At 45.3% G+C, this 25084-nt stretch overlaps 1 protein-coding gene and 1 non-coding gene across 2 annotated transcripts in view; one reads left to right on the forward strand and one right to left on the reverse strand.

Annotated features, from left to right (window-relative positions):
- Positions 1-346: 346 nt before the first annotated feature.
- On the forward strand, positions 347-484 carry LOC119929204. The gene has a single exon (XR_005451340.1). It is a non-coding gene; the product is annotated as a small nucleolar RNA SNORA7 (small nucleolar RNA).
- Positions 485-15754: 15270 nt separating this feature from the next.
- Positions 15755-25084, reverse strand: part of PIEZO2 (piezo type mechanosensitive ion channel component 2) — a 546102-nt gene continuing 536772 nt past the window's right edge. The window contains exons 53-55 of the mRNA XM_038746742.1: positions 23698-23777; positions 20396-20585; positions 15755-17668 (exon numbers count right to left, since the gene is read on the reverse strand). Coding sequence (XP_038602670.1) covers positions 17416-17668; positions 20396-20585; positions 23698-23777 — 523 coding nt within the window. The 3' untranslated portion in view covers positions 15755-17415. The remainder of the gene's footprint in view (positions 17669-20395; positions 20586-23697; positions 23778-25084) is intronic.

Consider the following 25084-nt stretch of genomic DNA (forward strand, 5'->3'; position numbering starts at 1 on the left):
TCTTTCCACTGAGCCACGTTGCTTCTCTTTCTTGAACTCAATCCATTCATCCAACAACTTAGTGGATAGAGCACGGGAGTCAGAAGGACCTGGACTCTGATCCCGGCTCTGCCACGTGTCTGCTGAGTGACCTTGGGCAAGTCACTTTACTTCTCTGGCCCTCAGTTCCCTCATTGGTAAAATGGGGATAAGCGTGTGAGCCCCATGTGGGACTGGGACTGTGTCCAACCTGATTAACTTGTATCTATACCCAGCACTTAGAACAGTGCTTGGCATATAGTAAGCACTTAACAAATATTATTATTATCATTATTATTATCATTATCATGGCATTTATTAAGGGCTCCCCCTCTCAGGGTCACGCCTGAAGATTTTCCAGTACTCTACCAGTCTCGGCTACAGGAGGGAGAGTCAAGCAGAGGCCTACCCATTCCATTCCCAGCTTGGCCAGTGGCTAGCGAGTGGAAGGCAATCTGCTAAAAGGCAAAACTCACCTGTGTCCGGCAGCAGTGGCACAGGAGAGGGTGGAGAAAGGATACTTAGGTCTACTGCACGGAAGGCGGCAATGGTAAACCACTTCCATGCTTTTACCGAGAAAACTCTACGGATACACTTCCAGAATGATCGCAGATGGAGAGCGGCGCGTTCTGGGAGGGGTGTCCGTGGAATCACGATGGGTCGGAAATGACTCGATGGCATTGGACAAGACAAGAATTAAGGGCTCACTTTGTGCCGAGCGCTATACTAAAAGATGGAAGAGTACAATCAATAATATTTATTGAGCACTTACTAAGTGCAGAGCACTGTACTAAGGGCTTAAGAGAGCACAACAGAATTAACCGATGTATTCTCTGCCCATATCAAGCTTATAGTCATTCATTCATTCAATCAATCGTATTTATTGAGCGCTTACTGTGTGCAGAGCACTGTACTAAGAACTTGGGAAGTACAAGTTGGCAACATAGAGAGCTGGTCCCTATTCATTCATTCAATCGTCTTTATTGAGCGCTTACTGTGTGCAGAGCACTGGACTAAGCCCTTGGGAAGTCCAAGTTGGCAACATAGAGAGACGGTCCCTATTCATTCATTCATTCAATGGTCTTTATTGAGCGCTTACTGTGTGCAGAGCACTGGACTAAGTGCTTGGGAAGTACAAGTTGGCAACATAGAGAGATGTTATTATTTTATTATTATTTTATTATTATTAACATAGTAAGCACTTAATAAATTCCATTATTATTATTATTATTATTAACATAGTAAGTGCTTAATAAATGCCATCATTATTATTATTATTAATATAGTAAGTGCTAATAAATGCCATCATTGTTATTAGTCAATACAATAAAATAGTAGACATTATCTCTGCCCTTAAGAAGTTTACAATCTAGTGGGATATGCCATTTCCTGGGCATCATCCCCTTGATTCCCAAAGCTCCAAATGGCCTTGAGAGGGTTTCTCTACTTCTCTCTCCAAAACATAGCACAGTGGATAAAGCACAAGTCTGGGAGTCAGAAGATCATGCGCTCTAATCCCAGCTCTGCCATCTGTCTGCCGTGTGACCTCGGGCAAGTCACTTCACTTCTCAGTGCCTCAGTTCCCTCATCTGTAAAATGGGGATCGAGACCGTGAGCCCCGCTTGGGACAGGGACTGTGTCCAATCTGATTTGCTTGGATCCACCCCAGCGGTTAGTACAGTGCCTCGCAAATAGTAAGCACTTAACAAATACCATAATTATTATTATGGAGAAGCAGCGTGGCTCAGTGGAAAAGAGCCTGGGCTTCGGAGTCAGAGGTCATGGGTTCAAATCCCGGCTCTGCCACTTGTCAGCTGTGTGACTTTGGGTAAGTCACTTCACTTCTCTGGGCCTCAGTTACCTCTCTGTAAAATGGGGATTAAGACTGTGAACCCCACGTGGGACAACCTGACCACCTTGTAACCTCCCCAGCGCTTAGAACAGTGCTTTGCACATAGTAAGCGCTTAATAAATGCCATTATTATTATTATTATTGTTATTAAAATCTGACCATCATTTTCTCCTCACCACCTCTGGGCCAGTCTTCAGAGATCCTTCCACTCGGCCCCAGGTTTCACTGCCCTTCACCACCTCCTGTTACATTAATTTAAAGCACATGGAGTGGACTGGCTTGGGGCAGTCTCACCTAAAGCCAATAGAAGAGAAAAATCATCCATTCCCCTTAGACATGGGGGGAAGAAACAACAGGATCTTCAGGATCAGCTCCCAGAAACGGGGGGGCAAATGATTGAACAACAGCCTTCAGATCTTCCAGAACCAGATGAGGTAACTGAGGCACAAAGAAGTTAAGTGACTTGCCTCAGGATACACAGCAGACAATTATTTTGTTAATGATGTGCATATAGCTTTAATTCTATTTGTTCTGATGATTTTGACACCTGTCAACATGTTTTGTTGTCTGTCTCCCCCTTCTAGACTGTGAGCCCGTTGTTGGGTAGGGACCGTCTCTATATGTTGCTGACTTGTACTTCCCAAGCGCTTAGTACAGTGCTCTGCACACAGGAAGCGCTCAATAAATATGATTGCATGAATGAATGAACCCATCACAGCTATTTCTGTGGCCAGATACATCCTAGAGGAAGAAGGTGACAGAGGGGAAAAATAGAACCTTAAACCATGGCCTAGTGGAAAGACCACGCGCCTGGGAGTCAGAGGACCTGGGTTCTAATCACGACTCCATCACTTGTCAGCTGTGTGACCTCGGGCATGTCACTTCGCTTCGCCGCGTCTCAGTTCCCCTACCTGCAAAATGGAGATTCAATACCTGTTTGCCGTCCTACTTATACTGTGAGCCCCATGGGGGACCTGATTATCTACCTTAGCACTTAGTGCAGTGTTTGGCACATAAGTGCTTAACAAATACCGCAATCACTATTGTCGTCATTAGTATTATTGTTCTTATTCTCTGTGCCTCAGTTACCTCATCTGTAAAATGGGGATTAAGACTGTGAGTCCCACGTCTAACCTGATTAGCTTGTATCTACCCCACTGCTTAGTTCCGTGCCTGTCACATAGTAAGTGCTTAACAAATACCGCTGATGAAAAAAAAAATGAACACGAAACTTCTGAACTCTTCCCAGAACCATGAATTACTTCCTTTCCAGGGAGGGGTCTTCCCAGTGGTCAATCCCAAGCTCTTAGTACAGTGCTCTGCACACAGTAAATGCTCAATAAATACGATTGATTGATTGATTGGAAGGACACCCCCAATCAAAAAGCAGCAGGGGCTAGTGGATAAACCACAGGGCTGGGAGTCAGAAGGTCCTTGCTCTACCACCTGTCTGCTGTGTGACCGTGGGCAAGTCACTTCACTTCTCTGGGCCTCAGTTCCCTCATCTGTAAAATGGGGATTAAGACTGTCAGGCACAAGGGGGACAGAACTGTGTCCAATACAATTACCTTGTATCTACCCCAGCACTTAGAACAGTGCCTGGCACAAAGTGAGTGCTTAACAAATGCTATAATTAATATTATTGTTATTCGTATCATACACCACAGGGACTCACAGTCTAGATCCCCATTTTACAGATGAGGGAACTGAGGCACTGAGAAGTGAAGTGACTTGCCCAAGGTCACACGGCAGACAAATGGCAGAGCTGGGATTAGAACGCATGATCTTCTGACTCCCAGACTTGTGCTTTATCCACTGTGCTATGTTTTGGAGAGAAGTAGAGAAACCCTCTCAAGGCAATTTGGAGCTTTGGGAATCAAGGGATGATGCCCAGGAAATGGCATATCCCACTAGATTGTAAGCTTCTTAAGGGCAGAGATAATGTCTACTCACCACAGGGAGATGTTCCTAAGTCACTGAAGTATTTGTGGAAGACCTCAGGGGCTGTGACTGCTCCATTCAGGCATCCTCCTACCTTTCTCCCATCACTGGAAGCAAGTTGCAACAGTCAGAGGTTCTTGGTGTGTGATCGCCTGAGATTCTTTGGAAAACAACCTTCCTGCCCCTGCTCCTCACCTTAGTGCCCAGTTGGCATGAAGTTACTGGGTGTGATCATCATCATCATCATCATCAATCGTATTTATTGAGCGCTTACTGTGTGCAGAGCACTGTACTAAGAGCTTGGGAAGTGCAGGTTGGCAACATATAGAGACAATCCCTACCCAACAGTGGGCTCACAGTGTAAAAGGGGGAGACAGAGAACAAAACCAAACATATTAACAAAATAAAATAAATAGAATAGATATGTACAAGTGAAATAAATAAATAGAGTAACAAATATGTACAAACACATATACATATATACTGGTGCAGTGGGGAAGGGAAGGAGGTAAGATGGGGGGGATGGAGAGGGGGGCGAGGGGGAGAGGAAGGAAGGGGCTCAGTTTGGGAAGGCCTCCTGAAGGAGGTGAGCTCTCAGTAGGGCTTTGAAGGGAGGAAGAGAGCTAGCTTGGCGGATGTTGGGAGGGAGGGCATTCCAGGCCCGGGGGATGACGTGGGCCGGGGGTCGATGGCGGGACAGGTGAGAACGAGGCCCGGTGAGGAGATTGGCGGCGGAGGAGTGGAGGGTGCGGGCTGGGCTGAAGAAGGGGAGAAGGGAGGTGAGGTAAGAGGGGGCGAGGTGATGGACAGCCTTGAAGCCCAGGGTGAGGAGTTTCTGCCTGATGTACAGATTGATTGGTAGCCACTGGAAATTTTTGAGAAGGGGAATAACATGCCCAGAGCGTTTCTGGACAAAGACAATCCAGGCAGCAGCATGAAGTATGGATTGAAGTGGGGAGAGACAGGAGGATGGGAGATCAGAGAGAAGGCTGATGCAGTAGTCCAAACGGGATAGGATGAGAGCATGGAAACCACCTTTTCCACACTGTACCCCGCTGGAACCGTCCCCACCCTAACCCAACAGTTTCCAGCCTCACTGCCCACCCATTTCCCGGGATGTTGGTTTCTGAGCTCCATCCCACTCCACTGAGCGCTTGATTCAGAACCAAAGCCCTGGGTTGAAGACCATCCCTTCTCTGACTGGCAAGAGGAATATTCCAGGATGCATCATGGCCTAATGGGAAGAGCACAGGTTTGGGAGTCAGAGGACCTCGGTTCTAACCCTGGCTCTGCCATTTGCTTTCTGAGTAACCCTGGGCATGTCACTTAACTTCTCTGTGCCTCAGTTTCCTCAACTGTAAAATGGGGTTTAAACCCTACTCCCTCCTACTTAAACTTTGAGCTCCATGTGGAATAGGGACGTTTTCCAACCTGATTGACTCGTGTCTACGCCAGCGCTTAGAACAGTGTGCGACACATTGTAGCTGCTTAACAAATGCCATAAAAAGGCTTCGTTTTTAAGGTCATTTAAAGTGGAAGGAAACAGGCAGTGGGAGGTCCACAGAAGACCGCTTCTGTGACTGTGCCTCTGGCTGTTGAGCTTGGAGCACTTAGTACAGTGCTCCGCACACAGTAAGCACTCAATAAATACGATTGAATGAATGAATGGGCTGGGAGGGGTCCAAAACCCTGTTCCTGTGGCCACGGTACCCAACTACTCTGACGAGGAATGTGCCATTTCTTAATTCTGTACTTATGGACCACCTAATACTGCACATTGAACTACTACCATACTATCGTTACGACTATTATTCTTTCTATCTTCCCCCTTGACTTTTATGCTGTTTTTGTGTTTTCACTGTGTTTTTATTGCTTTGTCTTTCCTTAAGAAGCAGCATGGTCTAGTGGAAAGAGCACAGGCCTGAGAATCGGGGGATCTGGGTTCTAATCCCAGCTCCACCACTTGCCTACTATGTGATCTTAATTAAATAACTTCTCTGTGCCTCACTTTCCTCATCTGTAAAATGAGGATTAAGTACCTGATCTCTCTCTGAGTACATGATAAGGGTGTGAATTGCTTAATGCTCACTTGATTGGATTATGGCCATCCCTGGGCACCTCTATCTGATCATCCTCCACCCAACTGAAGGAGTTGATTTACAAGGTGCTCACGAGCCACATCCTCTGATTAATTCCTGTATATAGGATCTGATCAACTGTAAGATCTGCCAATCCTCTGATGCAGTGAAATCCCAGTGGGGCACAGAGACTAAGAGAGACAGGGAGATTGTTTCTGAAAAATCATATGTCCTCCCAATTGCCTTGCCACACTCATCTCCTCCTGGCCCAGGCGTGGAGAGGGGAGTGTTGTGTTACTGGCATCACTACCAGTCTGCTGGATGACAAAGAGAAGCTGAGTGGGGCTTTGGAAGAGATGGGAAGGGGACAAAGAGGCTGCTTTGCGAGGTGTGGAAATCAGACATCCTGAAATGTCCCACCTCCCTCTTCCCCAGCTCCATCCAGCTGTGGCTAGGCTAGTGAATTTATGTAGCTTAAATCACTTAGACAATGGATGAGGTCCCCCACACCCCCCGCTAGACTGTGAGCTCACTGTGGGCAGGGATTCTCACTCTTTTTTGCTGTATTGTACTTTTCCAAGCACTCAGTACAGTGCTCTGCACACAGTAAGTGCTTAATAAATATGACTGAATGAATGAATGGTGAGATACTGCAGCAGTTTATCCACTCATTTTAGGAGGACTTCACCAAATAAGTTCACGATGATGCTAAGCCTTCATGGAACCCTCCCTTCTACTTATACCGTGAGCCCCACATGGGATAGAAACTCCGGCCTGATTATCTTGTACCTACCCCAGTGCTTAGAATAGTGCATGACACATAGTAAGAGCTTAACAAATGACATTGTCAACATCACATAGTAAATGCTTAACAAAAACCTCAATTATTATTATATGTGTTGCTTTATTTTTAGAACTCCGAGGCCCTTGGGATCCAGGGACTCTGTCTAGTTCTCTCCTGTGTATTTTTCCCTTGGCATTTAGTTCAGTGTCTTTCACACAATAAGTACTTAATAAGTTTAACTACTACTCCTTTCACCAAAGTTTTTGCCCAACATTCTGCCTGTTTTTCAGAGCCTTTAGAATCCGCATCGCTTTATCCTCCACAGCCCAGGCTTCGAAACCATCTGGAGACAGTGTCGTCTGGAAAGGGTCATTAATATTTCATCACGTTACCTCACACTGGAGGCTGCCGGACAGCATAATTCATAATTTAACGAAACAAATGTGCATGTCCCAAATGCATTGTGAAAAAGTTTCTTAAGGTCACTCCCTTGGGAAGCCCCCGTCTTGCCCTAGTGACCAGGCCAAATCTCAGCTGCAAGATGAAGTTGTCTGAAATGGAAACCTGCCGTTTAATAATACAGTTTATATAGTATATTATACATAACATACTATATAATAATATAGTATAGTATAGAATAGTATAGTATAATATAGTCCGCTAGTCTGTAAGCTCATTGTGGGCAGCGAATGTGTCTGTTTATTGCTGTATTGCAGTCTCCCAAGTGCTTAGTACAGTGTTCTGCACACAGTAAGCACTCAATAAATATGATTGAATTAATGAATAATAAACAGAAAGCTGAGGGAAGCTTTAAAATCCCCCACTTAGTCTTATTTAGAAAGTAGTAGAAATGATAATAATAATAATGGCATTTATTAAGCACTTACTATGTGCAAAGCACTGTTCTAAGCACTGGGGAGGTTACAAGGTGATCAGGTTGACCCACGGGGGGCTCACAGTCTTAATCCCCATTTAACAAATGAGGTAACTGAGGCACAGAGAAGTTAAGTGACTTGCCCAAAGTCACACAGCTGACAATTGGCGGAGCTGGGATTTGAACCCATGACCTCTGACTCCCAAGCCCATTCTCTTTCCACTGAGCCACTCTGCTTCTTTACTGAGCCATGCTGCTTCTCTAAGAAATAGTATTTATTAGCAGTAATAGTATTTATTAAACACTTCCTTTGTGCAGACCACTGCGCTGAGTTCTGAGAAAGATAATACAAGTGGGATTGAGACACCGACCCTGTACCTCGGGTGTGAATGTGTAGGGCCATCTAGTCTTCTATATAATAATTATTATTATTATGGCATTTGTTAAGCATTTACTATGTGCCAAGCACTGTTCTAAGCACCAAGGTAGATATAAGGTAATCAAGTTGTCCTACATGGGGCTCATTAATCCCCATTTTACAGATGAGGTAACTGAGGCACAGAGAAGCTAAATGGCTTGCCCAAGGTCACACAGCAGCAGATGGCAGAGGTGGGATTAGAACCCATGACCTTCTGACTCCCAAGCCCGTGCTCTCTCCACTAAGCCATGCTGCTTATCTATATGTCTTAATACAGTGGTAAGTGCTTAGTAGAGTGTTCTGCACACAGTAAGCACTCAATCATCATCATCATCATCAATTGCATTTATTGAGTGCTTACTGTGTGCAGAGCACTGTACTAAGTGCTTGGGAAGTACAAATTGGCAACATACAGAGACAGTCCCTACCCAACAGTGGGCTCACAGTCTAAAAAGTGGGCTCACAGTCTAAAATAAATTAGATTAAATATCTAATTTATCAATCAATATCAATATCAATAAATATCAATTAATATCAATAAATATCAATAAATATGATTAAATGAGTCTTGGGGCCACCACCTAGCTAGATAGCCATTCTTCTGAGGAGAATGTGCAGAATTCATGATGCCACATGTAAGGGTTCTGATTAACTCCAAGAGTGGCCATTGTCCGGGTGTCTGGGACACACGTTCTCAGGCCCTACTTCTCTCATCATTTCCCCATCCTGGCCCCCAATGCCCCCAGAACTCATCCAGGAGCAGGACCAGGCCAGAACCTCAGAGGGCATCACTTTCAGCCTCAGAGTTCACATCACTGGTGGAGACTGCCATGGCAAATCTGCTCCATAAAACTAGCGTCTGTCTCCCTGCTCAACTGTAAACTCCCTGAGGACGGGGATAATAGTTACTAATTATATTGTACTCTGCCAAGGGACTACTTACTACAGTGCTCTTAGAGCATAAGAGTTCAATAAGTATGATGGATTGACTGAAATTTATTCCAGGTACTTGGCTCCTTCTTTTGAGATAAACTCCTCCCCCGAGTCTCTCGCTCCCCCGTGCCTTCCCAAGCATTCATGTACATCATTTCAGATTCCAGGTGGGATCTATAACATACCCTCTGCTGAAGAGGATGAGGTCTTGCCATACTAACCTGATGCTCCTCCAGTCTCCAATATACCCTCCTTGCCAGCTGTGTCCGAAAGGAGGTAGGATCAAACACCAAACTGGCAATCCTGAGGTAGATGCCTGATGTTCCCTGGAGTGCAAGCTTGCTGGGGGCAGGGAATGTGTCTGCTATATTGTTATATTGTACTCTCCCTAGTGCTTAGTATAGTGCTCGGCACACAGTAAACACTCAGTAAGTACGACTAGACTGTGAGCCCACTGTTGGGTAGGGACCGTCTCTATATGTTGCCAACTTTTACTTTCCAAGCACTTAGTACAGTGCTCTGCACACAGTAAGTGCTCAATAAATGCGATTGATTGATTGATTGGTTGGCTGACCGACTGGCTGAGCTCAGGAGGACAGAGGGAGCCAGTTCCCCCTGAGAACACGGACCTCTCTCAGGCTAGCCTCCTGGATTCTGCAAGGCTGTCAAGATCATTCAGGGCAGAAGCGTGAAAGCCGCGTAAGCAATTAAGATCCTCAGCTTGCTACTGGACTGATGTAGGAAGATAAATTCTATGAGACTCCGGGGCCAGCAGCTTGTAAAATATTTACCCTAAGCTTTTTCCTTGGCCGCTTTCCCAAGTTCTGTAAAACGAGAGTGCATTACTGGCACATGGCGTTGGCCAAGTTAAATTCGAGCAGTGAGGCAACTCCCAGGTACCCCGTGGGCTCCGGGAAGGAGAACCTCTGCTTCCTCTCTTTCTTCCTTACTCACGCACAATCTCCAGGTGACTCTCTTCCTGGGAAGGCCCTGGCCTCCTCTGTTTGTGGAGGCCCACTTTTCAGACAGGCCAACCTGGCCCTGGAGTAGGTAGAGGGGCAGCCGTCGCATTGGCAGGATCTAGAAAGGATGGCGAGTCCACCGACAGCACCCTGAACTCCTGGCCCTTCAGGGTCAAGCTTTGAGATTCCTTCCCATGAGATGGGAAGACACGACCTTTGGTCACCTCCTTTCCTTCAGTGTAGTGTGACTGCTGTGGGGAGGGGCCGAAGAGCAGCCCAGGCCTCATCCAGTCTAAATCAATGGCATATCACTCAGCTGCAACTGCTTCAGATCCCAATCCTTGGTAGAATGGCCTGTGACTATCAGGTGACTGGAAGTGGCTTCCAGCTGGGAGTCCTTCTGGAAGTAATTAAGAACCCGTGGGAGGGTTGCAGGCAGCCCTGAGGGGGACTGGAAAACCAAGGTCATGTCACACCCTCCCCTCCCTCAAGGTGACATGGTGGAGGCAGAACTATTGAAGAGAAGAACCACAGAAGGAAGGGGTTGAGGCCTGTGTCCAGGTTGGCCCAGGGGGAAGCTGAATCCACTCCTGAGGCTTATGATTTATAAGCGACTGATGCAAATAAGCAAATATGATTGATGATGATAAGCATCCCAAGAGTCACTGGTAAATCAGCCTGGATCTTTTTCTGCTCCTCTTTGCGCTGAGTGGTCTTCATCTACCCCAAGCCCACATTCCTTCAAACATTCCCCACCATTCCTGTCCTGTCACCTTAAGGATTTTGCATTGCCTGCAGTGAGCACATCTCCTCATGCTGGGGAAGCAGCGTGGCCTAGTGGATAGAGTATGGGGCTGGGAGTCAGAAGGTCATGGGTTCTAATCCCGGCTACACCACTTGTCTGCTGTGTGACCCTGAGCAAGTCACTTTACTTCTCTGTGCCTGTTTCCTCATCTGTAAAATGGGGGTGAAGACTGTAACCCTTATATGGGCCTAGGACTCTGTCCAACCCAATTACCTTATATCTATCTGGTACATAGTAAATGTTTAACAAATACTATTATCATTATTATTATTATTATTATTATTATTATTATTATTATTATTATTATTATTATCATCAGACCAGAGCTTGAGGTTTACCCATGTGGGCTGGCTAACTCTAGTAGCCAGAGTGATTTCTGCTGGGCAATTAGTTTCCCAGCCCAGGACTCAGACGGTGATCTGCAGAGAGTTCCATATGGATGCTGGCAATGTGGAAATGATGAAGAGATAATATAAAATATAATATAAAATATAATATAATAAAATATAATATAATAATATAATATAATATATGATGGCATTTGTTGAGCGCTTACTATGTGCAAAGCACTGTTCTAAGCGCTGGGGAGGATGCAAGATGATCAGGTTGTCCCACATGGGGCTCACAGTCTTAATCCCCATTTTACAGATGAGGTAACTGAGGCCCAGAGAAGTTAAGTGACTTGCCCAAAGTCACACAGCTGACAAGTGGCGGAGCCGGGATTTGAACCCACGACCTCTGACTTCAAAGCCTGTGCTCTTTCCACTGAGCCACAACTTGGCTCCTCCTCTCACGGGCTTGAAGAAGCTCAAGGTTTTTCATGTTACACACGTCTTTTTTTTAATGGTAAATTCCCTGAGGCCTGGGATTATGTCTACCAACTATATCATATTGTATCCCAAATGCTTAGTACACAGTTCTGCATACGTTAAACGCTCAGCGAATACCACTGATTGATTGATGATGGATTCTTTTAAAGCTGCTGGCATATCACCCTCACTTAACTCCACCTTTGAGCCATCCTGGTGCCCAGAGGCATTTTCCAATGAGAGAAGTGGAGACTATCATCAGTAAATCAGGGCAGCCTAGTGGAAAGTCCATAGGCCTGGGAGTTGGAAGACCCAGATTCTATTTTTGACTGTGCCACTTACCAACTGAATGACCTCAGATAAACTACTTAACTTCTCCGTGCCATGGTTTCCTTATCTGTAAAATGGGAATTAAATCCTACTCCTTTCTATTTAGACTGTCAGTCCCATGTTGGACAGAGACTATATCCAGTCTGATTTCTTTGTACCTTAGTACAGGGCTTGCCATATAGTAAGTGCTTAACAATTACCATCTTCATTGTTGTTATTAGACTGTAAGCTCATCGTGGGCAGGAAATATATCTGTTTATTGTTATAGTGTACTCTCCCAAGCACTTTTTACGGTGCTCTGCACCCAGTAAGTGCTCAGTAAATACGATTGACTGATTATTATTATTATTATTTTCATTACCATCGCAGGAGTGATGCAAGAGAAACAGTAGGGTCCCAGGCTCTGATGCAAAGAACTTAGTGTCAGAACTGGGGATTCTCTGATTCCTTCACATGGTTTGTTTTTTATGTCTCAGGTTCCAATTATCTAACTGCAGAGATTTGCTCTCTTCCATCCCCCGGCACCGAGTCACCCAAAGGAGGGGTGGACGATAACCACATTGACAGGAGCCACGGGGATAAAACAAGTGATGAGACAAGCCCAAGTCCTACAGCCAACTGAGCCCAAGTAGAGCAGTGTGTGAGGTGGAGAACCCGGCCATAAGCAGACCAACAATCGGGGGAAGAATGCTTTCCTTGACCAAAGACGTCGAGATGATCGGGCAGACTTGAAAACAGAGGCAGATCTTGAACGACACAAACCCACTGCTATATCAAGGGCACTTTTTACGCGAGAAGAACACGGAAAGGAGTGTCTGTCTAGTAGCGATTGTGTCAGCTTTGCTCCCAGACATGTAAAGGGTCTCCTCATCTGTCAGGTCATCTTCGAATAGCCGTACAGTTATAGCTGAACGTCGTGTTAAAAGAAGACGCTACTGAGGGTGAAATTCATCCTCTTTGGCTGAAAGAGTCATTGCGGGATGTCTTGACCACATCTTCGAATATGACTGGGCATTTGGATAGCTGAAGGATAGGTCATCGTTACCGGGTTTGTAGCTTCCCAGTCTACTAGCCACGGGTGGTGGAAAAGTCAAAGAGGATCGCAGTTCCTGGGGAAAGTAGCATTTCAATCGAAAAGGGGCCTCCCAGAGGCTCAGGATTAATCTTTCCAAGACTTGCCAGGGGAATTTCACCTCCTCGAAGGACTCGATCCCTCATGTGATCCCGATGGTTCTTGGGCTCCTGCAGGGTGAAAATGCCAATCTGAACCAGCTCCAAGTGCTGAAACCTGCAGTCCAGACTCACTCAGGAGCCACTCCTATGGAGGAAAGAATTTAGAGGCAGCATTTCCAGAATTAGATCGGCCGTGCTTGCTCTCTGCAGACAACTGTTCTCTCAGGACACCACTCCCTGTAGGTCTGAGAGAGATAGCACATCACAATAGCTAAAACATGCAGAGCCCTGGGTTTAACACACAGGCAAACAAAAATCTCAACACCGTGGCAAAATTTCTCTTCCCTCCTGGCCCCGTCTGTCCACCACACTTATACACCCTTGTTATGCTCCATCTTGCAGTTTATTTTCTGTATTTTCCTGTAGAATGTAAGCTCCTTTTGGGCCAGGATCACACCTACCGACTTTACTATTCTGTACTTTCCTAAGCACTCGGTACAGTGCTCAGGACATAGTAAGTGCTCAATAAAAAATTGATGATCTGCATAGAATTTCATTTTGTTGGTTTCTGAAGGCCCATTTGTGTTGTAGTTTTGACTTCTAAAGTAATCACCTAAAGTGCTTAGAACTCCTGCACCTATTGGCCTTGGTGACATCTAATTCATTCACTCAATCATATTTATTGAGCGCTTACTGTGTGCAGAGCACTGTACTAAGCACTTGGGAAGTACAAGTCAGCAACATATAGAGACGGTCCCTACCCAACAATGGGCTCACAGTCTAGAATAAGAAGCAGCATGGTGTAGTGGATAGAGCAGAGGCCTGGGAATCAGAAGGTCATGGGTTTGAATCCTGGCTCCGCCACTTGTCTGCTGGGTGACCTTGGGTAAGTCACCTCACTTCTCGGAGCCTCCATTACCTCATTTGTAAAATGGGGATTAAGACTGTGAACCCCATGTGGGACAGGGACTTTGTCCAACTCAATTTGCTTGTATCCACCCCAGAGCTTAGAACAATGCCTGACACATAATGTGTTTAACAAATACCATCATCATCTAATCACTCTGCACATAGTAAGTGCTCAATAAATATGATTGACCAACTGAAATATGATTGACTAACTACTCCTGGCTCTGCCACTTGTTGCTGTGTGATCCTGGGCAAGTAACTTCTCTGTGCTTCAGTAACTTCATCTGTAAAATGTGGATAAAGACTATGAGCCCCATGTGGGACATGGACTGTGTCCAACCTGATAACCTTATATCTACCCCAGGGCTTAGTACAGTGCCTGGCAAATAGTAAACACTTAACCAATACCATAAAAAATTCACTAAATTGACAAAATGTCTGTCCATTTCCTCTCTGGGCCCAGAGAGGAAAGAGTTCCACACCACAGGGCAAACCCAGGTAAAGCTTTCCTCCAGGGTGACTTGGGAATTCTTCTAACCAGGTGTGAAACTGCCTGGACTTCATTTTATTGAGGATTTTATCATGTGGTCAGAAACAAAAAGTTTAGTAATATTATGCTTGCTGGGGCAGAGCACTGAAATTAAGTGCTTAGGATTTGCTCTTTACATTATATGGTTTTTTTGTTTAGTTTTGTTTTCTGTTTTTAATGGTATTAATTGCTTACTATCTGTCAGGCACTGACATAGTCCATGTCCCACATGGGGCTCACAGTCTTAATCTCCATTTTACAGAAGAGGGAATTGAGGCACAATTTTTCACCTTTTCTGTCAAAGGTTAGAGATTAAAAACTAAGATTGAAAAAGCACACATTGAAGGTTCAAGCCATTTCAATACTGGTATAAAGGTAACATTTTCCTTTTCCATCATCATCATCAAAATAGGGTATATGTGAAGTGCCATGCACTGTGCTAAACATTGGGGTAGATGCAAGACAATCAAAAGAACATAGTCCCTGTCCCACCTAGGGCTTTCAGTCTAAAAGGGAAGGACAAGTATTTTCACCCAATGGTATTTATTGAGCCCTTATTACATGCATTACACTGTACAACAGAGTTGGCAGACACATTCCCTGCCCACAGTGAGCTTAGAGTCTAGAAGAAATTTTATCCCTATTTTACAGATTAGAAAATTGAGGGACAGAGAAGTCAAATGAGTTGCCCAAAGACATATAGCATGTTTCTTCAACTGTGAAGGGCAATATATATATATATATATATATATATATATATATATACGTATATATATATATATATATGTATATATATATATATATATTTATATAGTGAATGTTTGTCTACTTCCCTCTCCGTGCTTTGTAAATCATGCCTCATTTCCCGCTGATTTTATGACTTCAAGGCTTTGATGTTTTCTAGTACTGCACCACAGTAACCTGACCTAGATCTCATTTTTTATGACCTTTGCATTTGGGTTTCAGCTCTTTGGATAGTTCTGTAAATTGTATTTGACCATCTAGAGCTAGTTTTCCTTCTCTACTTATTCCATCTTTGCTATGCCCTGGGAGAGGTGCTTTGTTTTATTTTGCTTTGTTTTGTTTTCCTTCTACCCTTATAATGTTTTTTAAAGGAACAACCAGCCACCTTGGACTGCTGTGTATTCAGGCTCCTCGTGTCCCTCCTCCTATTTACCAGAGTGAGTTGACACCTGGACTCAGGTGTTCATAGGATTCCTTAAACCATTTAAATGTCATTGTTTGTTTCCCCAGTGGAGTGTTCCCAAGCAGAAACATACCCATTCCATGATCCTTCCTACCGCTGGAAAATCAGAATGCTTTTCAATGAGTGCCAGTCACTTAGTTGCTTTTATTGTTACAATGAGTTGAAGCAGTTTATTTCAAGTTGCCCTTTTCAGGCTCCAAAATGTGCCAGTTTGACAGTAAAGGAACACATGTGCAATATTGACTTGGAAGCAGTGAACATCATTTGCACTCGGCTAGTTTATCAAGCTCAGTAACAGCTATAACGGTTTTCTCTTTGGAAACAACCTAGATATCTGCAAGGGGTTACGGATTATATAGTTCATACACAGCCACTAAGGAAGAGGAAGGAAACTCATTCGGCATCTTTATCAATGTTCTTCTAATTCCTCAGTATATGATAGGGATAGACACTTTTCCCATTTCATGCAAAAAGGCAGAATAAAGAATATCTTTAAAATGACTTTGCAACATGTGCTTTATTAAGTCATTACTGAATCCAAACTACACAGAATAACCCTTTGACATTCCCTAACCCACTCAGCCATGTTTTTCGCTGAACTTGCGTTTTTAACATGGAATGAAAATTACATTTCCACCATAAATTTTCATGCTACATTGTTCTTTAATGAAGAGGTTGGATCACCATTGGTAATAATTTAAGAAAAGGCCATGTTTATTTCCCCAAGCTCATTACACATACTTCTTTCATAATTAGGAACTTAAAAACCCGTCTCGGATGTAAAAACGTGAATTGGAATATGTAAACACTTTTTGCATACCTGAAAAACTGGAAGGACAATTTCACATCCTGGAAAATCCTTGGCCTTAAATCATGGAAATGGGAAAAAAAAAAAAACAACCAAAGCATATCGGGGCCCCGAGGTACGCAGAAGAGGGCTCATAATCTCAGGTATTAAAGGGGTTTCAAAGTCAAAGAGTTCCTTAGGCAATCTGTCCTCAGGCCTAATGTCTATGTCTAATGAGGAGCGATACTTTGGTGAAGAAAATGAACTTAGAGAACCTCTCACCATCGTTGCCTCCAGCCATTAGCTGAACCTCAACAAAACTGGTTTCTGTGGTTTTGTGGTGTTTTGGGTTTTTCCTGAGAAGTCACTGACGTTCGTGCGGAAACTTTTCCTGGGATTGTTCCAATGAAATAAGGCAGTTAGAGATTATCTTTATTGGAATCTTTTTGCTTAGAGTGAGGCTGGTCCTTCTCCGGAAAGCTCCAATGCAACAACAACATCGGCTTTCCCGAGAAAGGTGGGCCCGGCTGCCCTCTGCCAGGGCTGGAAGCGCCAACGGTACCATCTTCACAGTCGGGGGGCGGAGAGCTGAGTATTGCACAACCCACGCTGCATCCTTTCAGAAAAGGGCGAGTCCAGTTAACCTTCGGCAGGCCATCTCTCCCATTCCCTTGCCCCCTTCTCCCTCTCCGGAGGGACGGGGGCCTCGGTCCAAGGGAATCTCCAGCCGTGCCAGACGCAGCGCCGGACACTTCTTCGCTAACCAGAGTACAAAGCGATTTCCTTTAGCTTTAAAGAAGCGGCACCCGGTGTCCCAACGACCTTCTTCACCATCCGTTCTCAATCGGAAACGTAGCCAGGGTTCCGGCGGGCGGCGGATCCCCGATCCTCCGTCTGGGACAGCTCACTGCTACCCGACTCTAAAAGGCTTAGCTCTTGTGAGAATATTGTGCTTTTCTGCGGAAAATTCAATCAAATCCATCAGCGTTCTGGATCCCGAGGAGGATCAGTTTGTCTTTTCTCTAGTCCATTTGATCATCGTTTCTGGGGAGCGGTACAGGAATATTAATTTGGCATATAAATCTTCCTCCAGCTCCAGTTCCCCAGTCTCTCGCACTAAGAAAATGTCCGTGCACAGCTTCAGGATTCTGTCCACATTCGGCAGCTCTTCAAACATGATGGAGTGGGAGATCCCACTGAAGAATTCGCGGACGAACTTCCCTATCACAAGGACAACCGAAGCATAAAGTCCCATGATTCTGCAGAAGGAAAACAAAGAGCGTGGTTGGAAAACAAAAAAATGCTCCCTCTCCTGCTTCCCAGGTACTGCTGTTGTTGCTGGCTGATTAAGGATAGTGATTGGGAAAAGGTTGAAAACCATTGGGAAGGAAACCCAGGCCATGGTGTCCTTGGCCCAAGGTGGTGTTTCTTCCTTTGAATTGTCTACCCCGATGTAGAGGGGAGTTAAAGCTGAGGCAGAGAGGAACCCTGACCCTGGGACAGCCCATCAGAGGCCTTGGTCTGGAAACTCTGTAAAGGTCAGTCACCCACGTTAATGGTGTTATCAGAAATAATTCCTACTATTGAGATCCAAGTAGTTCAGGGGAACTTCCTAAAATTGAGACTTCGACTGGAAACACTATATTAATTGGACTTAAGGCAAATTTATTTTTTTTCTGGTACCCGTTGAGCATTTGCTATGTGCCAGGCATGGGAGGATACGAATTAATCAGATTGGACACAGTCCATGTCGCATATAGGGCTCACAAGCCCCATTTTACTGATGAGGTAACTGAGGCACAGAGAAATGAAATGACTTGCCCAACGTCACGTGGCAGTCAAGTGGTGGAGCCGGGATTAGAACCCAGGTTCTTCTGACCCCTAGGCCCTTGCTCTATCCATTAGACCAGGCTGCTTCTCTTCTTAGCTTATTGAGTAAAATGGTATAACTGCTTTCTATGGACTCTGAAGGAAAAATTCCCCCTAATCCCAAGTCTTTCCAGACCAATCCCATCCACTCTGGTAACCTTCACCCATCATCTCCCCATATTTGGGGATTCTGTTTCCGTCACTGCGGGGGTGAGTGGAGGTGGAGTTGGAGCTCAAATTCTCTCCCCACTTCTGCCTAGCTTAGGGTGTAGAAGGGAGTGCTGCATGGACCTCTGCTGAGAAGCAACATGGCTCAGTGGAAAGAGCACCGCCTTTGGAGTCAGAGGTCATGAGTTCAAATCCCTGCTCTGCCAACTGTCAGCTGTATGACTTTGGGTAAGTCACTTATCTTCTCTGTGCCTCAGTTACCGATGGGGATTAAGACTGTGAGCCCCACGAGGGACAACCTGATCACCTTGTAACCTCTCCAGCACTTAGAACAGTGCTTTGCACTGTTTAAGCGCTTAATAAATGCCATCATTATAATTATTATAGGCACCCATGCTGTTCTAAGGACAGGGGGTCTTCCCAGACTGAGCCCCTCTCAAATAGTAATACTAATAATGATGGTATTTGTTAAGGGTTTTTCTATATGCAAAACACTGTTCTAAGCACTGGGGGAGATACAAGGTGATCAAGTTGTCCCACGTGAGGCTTGCCCAAAGTCACACAGCTGACAAGTGCAGGAGCCAGGATTAGAACCCATGACCCCTGACTCCCAAGCCCATGCTCTTTCCACTGAGCCACGCTGATTCATGCTGCTCCTCCTTCCCTCCCCATCGCCCCACTCCCTCCCCCTGCTCTACCCCACCTCCCTGCTGCACAGTACTTGTGTATATATGTACATATTTATTATTCTATTCATTTTATTAATGATGTGTGAACATCTATAATTCTATTTATTTATATTGATGCCGTCTACTTGTTTTGCTTTTTGTCTCCCCACTTCTAGACTGTAAGCCCATTGTTGGGTAGGGCTTGTCTCTATTTCTTGCCGAATTGTACTTTCCAAGCGCTTACTACAGTGCTCTGCACACAGTAAGCACTCAATAAATACGGTTGAATGAATGGATAAAACCAAGGCCCACTGCTGAAGAAGGGCCAGCATGGCTCATTGCCAGCGGGCAGGGAGGAGCTTTTTTTGAGCAAATCTTTCATATGGAAAGTGACAAGGGCACTTGGACTGTGAGCCCCAGATGTTCAATCTGATTAACTTGTTTCTACCTCAGCGCTTAGAAGAGTGTTTAGCACACAGTAAGAGCTTAACAAGTACCACAATTCTTCAAAGAGAAAACAGGGTCAGGTGCTACGAATGTCAAGCACTACAACACGAGCCAACCTTTCTATGTGACCAACGTGCCCAGGACTGTCGGCCCCACAGTGGCTTTTTCAGCCATTCACACACACTCATAGGTGAAATTTACCGTCTACTACTAAATGTGTGTGTGTGTGTGTGTACATACCTATAAAATATAGGTACGTAATGATACTAATAATAATTGTGGCATTTGTTAAGCGCTTACTGTGTGCCAGGCACTGTTAAGCCCTGGGGTGGCTATGAACAAATTGGGTTGGGCACAGTCTTAGTCCCCATTCTACAGATGAGGTGACTGAGGCATGAGAAGCAGCATGGCTCAGTGGAAAGAGCCCAGACTTGGGAGTCTGAGGTCATGGGTTCGAATCCCGGCTCCACCACTTGTCAGCTGGGTGACTTTGGGCAAGTCACTTAACTTCCCTGTGCCTCAGTTCCCTCATCTGCAAAATGGGGATTAAGACTGTGAGCCCCACGTGAGACAACCTTGATTACCTTTCAGTGCTTAGAACATTGCTTGATTGCTTGGAACATAGTAAGTACTTAACAAATACCAACATTATTATTATTATTATTATTATGAAGAAGTGAAGTGACTTGCTCAAAGGCTCACAGCAGACAAGTGGCAGAGCCAGGATTAGAATCCACAACCTTCTGATTCCCAGGCCTGTGCTCTAGCTACCACACTATGTATAAACGCACACACATATCACTGATGGAGTATAGGGGCTGCTTGATGTCTTACCCATAGCCGGCTAAGAAGCCCAGGCTGGGAGGGCTCACTTTGTCACTGAAGACCACTAGCTCCAAGCCCTCTTGGGTTTTAGGTTTCATGACCGTATCCCCTTTCTGGTTAAGAATCCACCACTCACTGTTGTTGTCTGAACCAGTGCTGGCTCTGGACAGAGCAATGGTGATGTTGATGAACTGTTCATCTGAGAAGGAAGAAGACAAAACCAAGTTAGCTCAGGAACCCAACAAATACAGGTCACCACAAACGGTTATTGGCAAATAACATTGTTTTGGCTACTGTTGACAGCGAATGGATCTGGAAAGGTCCCCAGCTAAACTCTTTGGGGAAAGGAATGGTATCTACTATTGTTCTCTTCCAAGTGCTCTGCACAGGTGAAGGCTTAGCAGTCACTAAAATACTGTCGATTGATTGACTGTGTTGCCATGACAACGCTTAAAGGTAACTATTTTGCAAATAAAGAAAAGTAACACCCAATATCTTCCATAGGGGTGTATATTTGTCGGGGAATAAAGACTGCCACCTTGGTGTGTCTTTTTCCTCGTTCATTCATTCAGTCAATCGTATTTATTGAGCGCTTACTGTGTGCAGAGCACTGTACTAAGTGCTTGGGAAGTACAAGTTGGCAACATATAGAGATGGTCCCTACCCAACAGTGGGCTCACAGTCTAGAAGACTGTACCTCGTACCTGTAAAGGTCATGGGCTCCCTGGAAGCTTTCCGGGGACAAAGGCAGGGTCTTCGCTGGGTTCACTTAAGTACCCAACCCCATGAAGTTTTGAGATTTGTTGATAATAGTAGTAATTATTATGGTATTTGTTAAGTACTCCCTAAGCGCCAAGCACTGGTCTAAGTGATTGGGTAGCTACCAGGTTATCAGTTTAGACACAGTCCCTGTCCCCACATGGGGCTCACAGTCTAGGTAGGAAGGAGTAGGATTTAGTCCCCATTTTTACAGGTGAGGAAATTGAGGTACAGAGGAGTTAAGTGACTTGCCCAAGGTCACACAGCAGAGAAGTAGCGGAGCTGGGATTAGAATCCAGGACCTCCGACTCCTTGGCCTGCTGACTGCTCTTTCCACTAGGCCATGCTGCGGATGACATTGGTGATGATGGAGAGCTAGATGATGCTGGATGGGTACTCCCTGCATTCCATTGGCCAAATAATAATAATAATTATTATTATGATAGGCCCGGGAGTCAGGAGAGCCTGGGTTTTAATCACGGCTCCACGACTTGTCTGTTGCATGACTTTAGGCAAGTCACTTCCCTTCTTTGTACCTCATCTGCAAACTGGGGACTGAGACTGTGAGCCCCATGTGGGACACTGACTGTGGCTAACTTGTTTAGCTTGTATCTACCCCAGCACTTAGTACAGTGCTTGGCACATAGTAAGCACTTAAATACCATAAAAAAGCCCTTGTTAAGTTAACAGGCATTTGTTAAGTGCTTATATGGGCCAACTGCTATACTAGGCACCGGGGTAGATACAAACCTGATTGATCCAACAACACTCCCCTTGTGGTTCCCAGTCTAAGGGAATGAGAGAACAGGTATTTAATCCACATTTACAGATGAGGAAACGAAGGCATAGAAAAGTTGAGTAACTCTGAGACCCATGTGAGATAGGGACTGTCTCCAACCTAATTCATTTGTATCTAAACAGTTCTTGACACATAGTAAGTGCTTAACAAATACCGTAAAAAAAAATGGGGTTAGAACCCACGTCTCCTGCCTCCCAGTCCCATGTTCATTCATTCATTCATTCATTCAGTCGTATTTATTGAGCGCTTACTGTGTGCAGAGCACTGTATTAAGCGCTTGGGAAGTACAAGTTCACAACATATAGATGGTCCCTACCCAACAGCGGGCTCACAGTCTAGAAGGGGGAGACAGACAACAAAACAAAACATATTAACAAAATAAGATAAATAGAATAGTAAATATGTACAAGTAAAATAAATAGAGTAATAAATCTGCACAAACATATATACAGGTGCTGTGGGGAGGGGAAGGAGGTAGGGCAAGGGGGATGGGGAGAGGAAGGAGGGGGCTCAGTCTGGGAAGGCCACCTGGAGGAGGTGAGCTCTCAGTAGGGCTTTGAAGGGAGGAAGAGAGCTAGCTTGGGGGATGTGCAGAGGAAGGGCATTCCAGGCCAGGGGGAGGACGTGGGCTGGGGGTCGACGGCGGGACAGGCGAGAATGAGGCACAGTGAGGAGGTTAGCAGCAGAGGAGCGGAGGGTATGGGCTGGGCTGTAGAAGGAAAGAAGAGAGGTGAGGTAGGAGGGGGCAAGGTGATGGAGAGCCTTGAAGCCAAGAGTGAGGGGTTTTTGCCTGATGCGTAGGTTGATTGGTAGCCACTGGAGATTTTAGAGGAGGGGAGTAAGATGCCCAGAGCGTTTCTGCACAAAGATGATACGGGCAGCAGCGTGAAGTATAGACTGAAATGGGGAGAGACAGGAGGATGGGAGATCAGAGAGGAGGCTGATGCAGTAATCCAGTCAGGATAGGATGAGAGATTGAACCAGCAGGGTAGTAGTTTGGATGGAGAGGAAAGGGCGGATCTTGGCGATGTTGCGGAGGTGAGACCGGCAGTTTTTGGTGATGGACTGGATGTGAGGGATGAACGAGAGAGTAGAGTCATGGATGACACCAAGGTTGCGGGCCTGTGAGATGGGAAGGATGGTAATGCCATCAACGGTGATGGGAGAGTCATGGAGAGGGCAGGGTTTGGGAGGGAAGATAAGGAGTTCAGTCTTGGACATATAGAGTTTTAGATGGTGGGCAGACATCCAGATGGAGATGTCTTGAAGGCAGGAGGAGATGCGAGCCTGAAGGGAGGGAGAGAAAGCAGGGGCAGAGATATAGATTTGGGTGTCATCAGCATAGAGATGATAGTTGAAGCTGTGGGAGCAAATGAGTTCACCAAGGGAGTGAGTGTAGATAGAGAACAGAAGAGGACCGAGAACTGACCCTTGAGGAACCCCTACAGTAAGGGGATGGGAGGGGCAGGAGGAGCCTGCAAAAGAGGCTGAGAATGAATGGCCGGAGAGATAACAGGAGAACCAGGAGAGGACAGAGTCTGTGAAGCCAAGGTTGGATAGCGTGTTGAGGAGAAGGGGGTGGTCCACAGTGTCGAAGGCAGCTGAGAGGTCGAGGAGGATTAGGATAGAGTAGGATAGAGTTCTTTCCACTAGGTCATGGTCCTTCTTCTAGGGCAGGCCATTGTTCAGCTCATCCATAAACCCTCCCTGGGGCATCCACAGTGCACTGGGGCTACCGCCATTTCATGCTTACCATCCAGGAGCTGCTTTATGGGTTTTGTGTTGGAATCACTTGGTGCTTTGAGGTAATAAGGGTAGATAGGGCCTAGGTCCCTATGAGGAAAGGAAAAAGAAAGTCATCAATAATGATTTACTCAGCTAAGATCTACTCTCCTGAAGTTGCTTCCTCAGGGCAGGAACTGAAGACGGAGGCAAAGGGGCCATTTGTCCAGATGAAGAACTTGTCCTCTAAACCAGATTTCTGCTGTCATAATGGGCCTCCTCTCTGGTCTCCCTGCCTCCAATTCCTCCCCCTTCGAATTTATACTATACCCTGCTATAGGATCATCTTCTTGAAACGTTACTCATCTCACATCTCCCCTCTCCTCATGTCATGCCATTTCATTCTGCATCATGAAAAAGCTCCTCATGATTACCTTCAAAGCACTCCACCAACTCTCCCCTTTCTTCACCTGCTACTCTGCAGCTTGCTCTCTGTTCCTCCCAAGTCAACCTTCTAGACGTACCTTGCTCTTGACTCCCCTGACTCCAACCCTGGCTCACTCTGTTCCCCTAGTCCGACACTCCTTCCCCAGCATAATCTGGCAAATCACAGTTCCCCACCTTCTAAACCCTCCTAAAATCCCACCTCTTCCAACAAGTCTTCCCTGATTAACTCCAAAAACCTATCTCATCAATGTGTCAGCCACCTCAAATGGTCATCTATTCATTCATGTCATCCCTTAAGGTGTAGGACTCTAGATTGGACCTGGTTATTCTCACAAAGGCCTGACCAATTCCGAATTTAAAGGGGTTGTTTCTCTGTCGATCTTTTACACTCTCCTTTGTTCATAAATTCCAGCTGCCCAGCTTAAATCCTTCATTACTATTTTACCCAGAGAAATGGTGCAGATTTCTTGGGTATCTTTTGAAGTGTTCTCTCGCTTGTGGCAGGGACCATTTCTACCAACTCTGTTGTACTGTGATCTCCCAAGCACTTAGAACAGAGCTCCTAACACAGCAATTGTTCAATAAATACTACTGATAGTAGAAGCAGTAGTAATAGTAGTAGTAGTAGTAGTAATATTACTGCTGCATCCATACTCTCTCCTCTTCAGGTTTTATTCCACTTGACTGTGCACATCATTTATTTGTGTCATTCTGCCCTACATCTCTCTATTCCTTTAAAACCATAAATGCTTACCCATTCTTCCATGCATCAAATAGAAACTCCTAATCGTTGGTTTCACAACATTCAATCCACTCTCTCCTTCCTATGTATCCATTCTTCTCCCACGACACACCAGCCCTCACTCTGCTCTTCTCCAGGCCATCATCTCACTATGCCCCATTTTTGACCCTCCCACCTCCAATTGCTTGCTCCCACCTTTCCTAGTGCCTCAGACTTACTCTTCTTCTAA

The sequence above is a fragment of the Tachyglossus aculeatus genome, chromosome 5, assembly GCF_015852505.1.
Source record: "Tachyglossus aculeatus isolate mTacAcu1 chromosome 5, mTacAcu1.pri, whole genome shotgun sequence".
Lineage (NCBI taxonomy): Eukaryota > Metazoa > Chordata > Mammalia > Monotremata > Tachyglossidae > Tachyglossus > Tachyglossus aculeatus.